General features: G+C 54.4%; 1 protein-coding gene across 1 annotated transcript in view; it reads right to left on the bottom strand.

The window, feature by feature from the left end:
• The window catches only part of ACSBG1 (acyl-CoA synthetase bubblegum family member 1), a 49,000-nt gene extending 45,415 nt beyond the window's left edge, over positions 1-3,585 (bottom strand). The window contains exon 1 of the mRNA XM_007103466.1: positions 3,449-3,585. Coding sequence (XP_007103528.1) covers positions 3,449-3,528 — 80 coding nt within the window. The 5' untranslated portion in view covers positions 3,529-3,585. The remainder of the gene's footprint in view (positions 1-3,448) is intronic.
• Positions 3,586-5,210: the final 1,625 nt, after the last annotated feature.

The raw sequence follows: 5,210 nt of genomic DNA, 5'->3' as shown, positions 1-5,210 counted from the left end.
TGCCACAACTACTGAAGCCCGCATGCCTAGAGCTCATGCTCTGCAACAAGAGAAGCCACCGCAATGAGAAGCCCGCGCACCACAATGAAGAGTAGCCCCCGCTCGATGCAACTAGAGAAAGCCTGCACGCAGCAATGAAGAATCAAAGCAGCCAAAAATAAATAAATTTACCAAAAAAAAAGGTAATTATATAATTATTTGTTCATGTCTGTCTTTGCTGCAAGTATGTTAATTCCTTAAGTTAGGGGCTTGTTTTGTTTTCTATGATATTCTCTTAGCATAGTACCTGACATATTCAACAATAAATAATTTTGAATAGATGAATGTATACTTATGAAAACAGATAGATAATAAAGATACCAAAATAAGAGGGAAAAGGCAACTCTACAATAACCATTTCTCATATTATGGGGAAGTGAGGGGGAGGAAGTTGGGAAAACTAAAAGGCCCTGGATATTCCATATTCTTAAGGATGCCTGTATCATTTCCATAGCATTTGCATTAGTTTTGTTCCTCCCAGGCTTGCACACCCCAGAGATGGGGAGCTCACTCCCTATCATCCTTGGAAAGCTTTATCAGTGAGAATAGCCTTCTTCACTGGGCTTGCAGCAGCCTCCTGTGCCTGCCCCACACTCCTGGCTCTGAGGGAACTCCTCTCGGCACCCAGTCTTTGAGCAGGCAGGGCTGGGAGAGGCAGCTGGGAGCCCAGGGGGAATATGGTCAGTTCAGAGTTCACCATCCTTCCCTGGGCCAGACTCGACTCTGCAGGCTCCCTTCTCCTGGCGTCTGCCTCCCAACTCCAGCTTGTATTCGCTGCTGCCAGAGTCACCTCCCCAAACTAGGCTCGCTCGCCTTCTGCTTCTACTGCTTCCACGCCTGCCAGGGCTCCTCTCTGCCTCTTCCTCTGGCTCTGGCAGCCCTCATGCCTGGCTGCCCCTAGTCTGGCCACACCAGCCTATCCAGACCTAGGAGTTAGCTTAGGAGTTAACCCGACTGGTCTGACGGCCACCTGTAACTCCTCCACAACCACACCTTCAGTCCACAGGATGCCCCTGCCTGCCACCAGGGCATCCGCGACCCTTCAAACCCAGGATGAACTGTCCCCTTCTCTGGTTCTTCTGAAGCCCTTCCTCCAACCTGGGCTTCTTCAGGCTCAGGGAGGCTGGTGTCCCTCCTGCTCCGAGAGTTTAACAGGGCTACTCCGATGGGTACTCCTGATGGATGGCATGGTCTACAGCCGCAGCCTCAAAGGACACAGAGCACAAGCTGCCAGATCATCAGTGGCTGACCCATCTTGGCTCCAGCCCAGCAGACCCAGCCTCTCTTGGCCCTGGCCCGGCTCCCTCCCTCAAACCCTGCAAGCGGTTTTGTGAATTCATGTGGGTCAGCCTGGTATGCAAACCCTCAGCTGCTGCTGCTCAGTCTCCACCTCCCTGATCTCCGGCCTCCCCTCTGCAACCCTGGGAAGGGGAAGGAAGTAAGATAAGGCCCCTCTCAGGCTATTGGAGGAATGTAGGCCCACTCTCCCCCAGGAGCAGCAGCCAGCCCATGGCCACAAGGCCAGGACAGAGAGGCAAGCCTGAGATAGAGCCCTTTGCTGCTGGGGCCGGCCTGGAGGGGCATCACAGCAGCTGTAACAGCCTCTGACTTGAGAACAATGTTAAACAAGGGTTCAAAGTTCTTTCCTCACGACTACTCTGCAAGGTCAACAGAGCAGGCATTATCATCCCCATTTGACAGATGGAGAAACTGAGGCTCAGAGAGGGTGACTTGCCCAGAATCAGAGTAGGTCCGGAGCAGAGCTGGATGGGAACCCAAGGCATGAGCACCCGCAGCCTGCTAAGAGAATTCCCAGGCATTGCTAGGAGGTTCACTATGCCTTTGAGGGGTGGCCCTTGTGCCTTTGAAAGCATTTCATACACACCAGCTGATAGAATCTGTCCAAATTTTCTGCAGGGTTAATAGTGGTCAGGCGTTTTGTCTTCATTTGTACAGACGGTGACACTAAGGCTCAGAGAAGCTCAACAACTTACCCGAAGTCTCTAAGCAAGAAAGCAGCGGGACTGACCTTCTGAGTTTTCAGCCCTCTCTTCCCCCACAGGGCTCCTCACCTACCTACCCTTCCCGGCCCTGCCCCAGCCTGGGGCTCTCTGCTGCTTCCCTTTTATGGAGTCTGCAAAGCAGGTCCAGGCCTCTGTGAGCCCATTCCCCAGGGTGAGGGAATTCCAGCCAGCCCACCTTGAGGGCCCCACTGACCCTCTGCGTGAGGCCTATGTCCAGGGAGGGGGCTGGACCTCATGCTCTTGGAGGTCTTGCAGGTAAGGAGCCCCTGCTTCTGGCAGGACAGGAGTCCATTCTCCGTTCTCTGCAGACCCAGGGCAGGGCCCAGGCCTCCAGCCCTGGGAGGGGCCTCTGCCTGTGAGGCACTTTCACATTTATTCCATTTGCTCCATCTTTCCTTCCTCGTAACCCCTCATTGAGAACAATGGCCATTCACTCTGTAGCTCAAACCCTGGAAACTTCTCCCCATAGGGCTCAGCCCCTGACATTTCTCCCTTGTCCTTCTCCCCTTCCGCACTCCAGCCACCCAGGCCTCTCCCTTCCCCGAGTTCCCCGTCTTCCTTCCGCGTATTCTCACCATGGCAACGCTGGTCCTTCCTCCGGCATGGCCCTTCCTCTGCGACTGTTAGTGCCCTCCTGACCATCCAAGGCCTGTCTCCCGTTAGAAGCTTCCCTCCTCCTCTTGGCCTGTGTTCCTCCTGGGCACAGACCACAGGCATCTGGACCCTGGGGTTCCATGTGTCTGCCTTCTCCCTGCCTCCTGGTTGGGGGCTCCTTGGGCCAGGACTGGGTCCCAACTTCTCAGGGTCTTCCCACTCCTTGGATGGACAGGGCCTGGGCCAGAGTGGGCACTAGTGAATGGCTGACAAATTGAACCCGCTTCCTCTGCATCACAGATTAGCAGAACGCATACAGCAGGAGGGCTTTGGGGAAAATTCAACCGCTGCATTCACGTACAGACAGGGAAGCTGCAGCCCAGAGAGGCGCAGGGACCCACCAAGGTCACACAGCAAGCTGGAGCCGGATCCTCTGGCTCTCCGCTGTCCTTGTCTGTCATTGACCCCACATGCCAAAGGCCTCCTTGAGGAGACAGGGAAATATTCCTATTGACTGAAAACTTCTTCCTCCATCCACCTGCAGCCCCCTACTCATGCCCTCACTCCTCGGTTGAGCCCCTCTTGGCCACACAGGGGAGTAGACAGTTCCAAGTGACACATGTCCCAGTCCAGGGCTTATTCCATTTAGAGATCATCCAGACCCTTCCCTTCATTTCCCAGATGAAGAGACTGAGGCTCAGAGAGTGAAGCAGCTTGCCCAGGTTCACACAGCAGAGTCAAGTCCAGAGCTCGGCCAGAGGCTCCGTGGACAGAGACCGACCTCGACTTACCTGGTTCCCAAGTGTTCTTGGGTGGTCCCCAGGCTCGAATCCAGCCGGCTCTCCTGCGGGGCCACTCTGCTGTCCGGCATGCTGGGGTCCTGGGGGGGACAGCTGCGTCCGGCTCCAGAAGTGCACGGCACCCGCCACGGGCATCTGCCGGAGAGAGAGCCGTCTCCCACTGCACGAGAGGTTGCCTTGACTGGGTGTGGGGGTTGGCTGGGGAGGCAGTGACTGGAGTGGCCCAAACAGACCCATTTCCTCTCTATTTTTAGAAGCTCAAAACACCCCTCAGCGGTGGAGTTGCTCAGGATTAAAACTTTCCTTTTCTTTGTGATTTTGTTTCACTCAAGACGAGGAGAATTTCAATGAAGCCAGTGTTCTTTTTCATGCAAATCCACTCTGGTTCTCCCAGGAAGTCTGGCCAATGGGCTCAGGGCTTCTGGGCCCCCAGAAAACCTCCTCACTGACTTTAAAAGGCCACGTCGGAGCCCAAGGGGATCTCAGCACCAATCTGGATTCAGATCCTGCAGTGGCTGCTAACCTCGACTGCCCACATCCTGCAACCTTGCCTCACCGTCGGCTGGACGCGGCTCCAGGAAGGGGTTTTACCCGCACAGCCCTACTGCCCACATCCTGCAACCTTGCCTCACAGGTGGCTGGACGCGGCTCCAGGAAGGGGTTTTACCCGCACAGCCCTACTGCCCACATCCTGCAACCTTGCCTCACCGTCGGCTGGACGCGGCTCCAGGAAGGGGTTTTACCCGCACAGCCCACCTCCCCCAGGCCCTGCACTGGAGGCTGGAGGTCCGAGGAGGACCTGTGGCTCCTGCCCTCAAGGAACCCCAGTCCAGGGGAAGGAACGAGACATTTCCAACACTGAGGACTATGATATAGTTGACAGAAGCATTCGCATTGAAGCAGACGTGATAGAGGACCTAGGAACGTGACTACCCAGGGGCACCAAAATAGAAGCGTGGATCTGTTCCATCAGCTAAAGGAAAGAAGAGTATTGATGGTGGGTTTGCAGGCATCTGTAAACAGATGTGGAAAATTCACGTAGGGCACGGCAGGTGGCGGGGGGGCTTTCTCCGAGTACCAGAAATCTCCCCCTTAGACTGTGTACTAGTTCCCTGCAGGAACAAAGTACCACGAACTGGGTGGCTTAAAACAGAAATGTATTCTCTCACAGTTCTAGAGGCCAGAAGTCTGAAATCAAGGGGTCATTAGGGCCATGCTCTCTCTAAAGTCTCTAGGGAAGAATCTTTCTTTGCCTCTTCTAGCTTCTGGTGGTTCCCAGCAATCCTTAGGCTCCTTGGCTGGTAGATGTGTCCCTCCAATCTCTGCCTCTGTCTCCACATGGCTGTCTGCCCTCTGTGTCTATGTCCCTATTTTCTCTTAAGGACAACAGTCATTGGACTAGGGCCTACCCCAATCCAGTATGATATCATCTTAGCTAATTATATCTGTAAAGAGCCTATTTTCACATAAGGTCATGCTCCAAGGCTCTGGGTGTGCATGACTCTGGGGGGCAAGTTATCCAACTGAGTACAGCCTGAATACAGGAGGCATTGGTGGAGATTCTACAAGATGTCCCCAAAAGGGGTCAGCAGGTTCAGCTGGGTCACAGGTCTTAATTGGTAGAGGCAGGCGGCTGAGAAAGAGCTTGCCTGAATCCATGAAGATTCAGAGCATGGACCCTAGGATGCTGTCTCCCAATACATTGAAGGCACATTAGATAGGAGGGCCTGGAGTCTGGCTTTGACGCCCGAAT

Source organism: Physeter macrocephalus, chromosome 11 (assembly GCF_002837175.3).
Source record: "Physeter macrocephalus isolate SW-GA chromosome 11, ASM283717v5, whole genome shotgun sequence".
Lineage (NCBI taxonomy): Eukaryota > Metazoa > Chordata > Mammalia > Artiodactyla > Physeteridae > Physeter > Physeter macrocephalus.
This window is presented reverse-complemented; position numbering and strand designations above follow the sequence as displayed.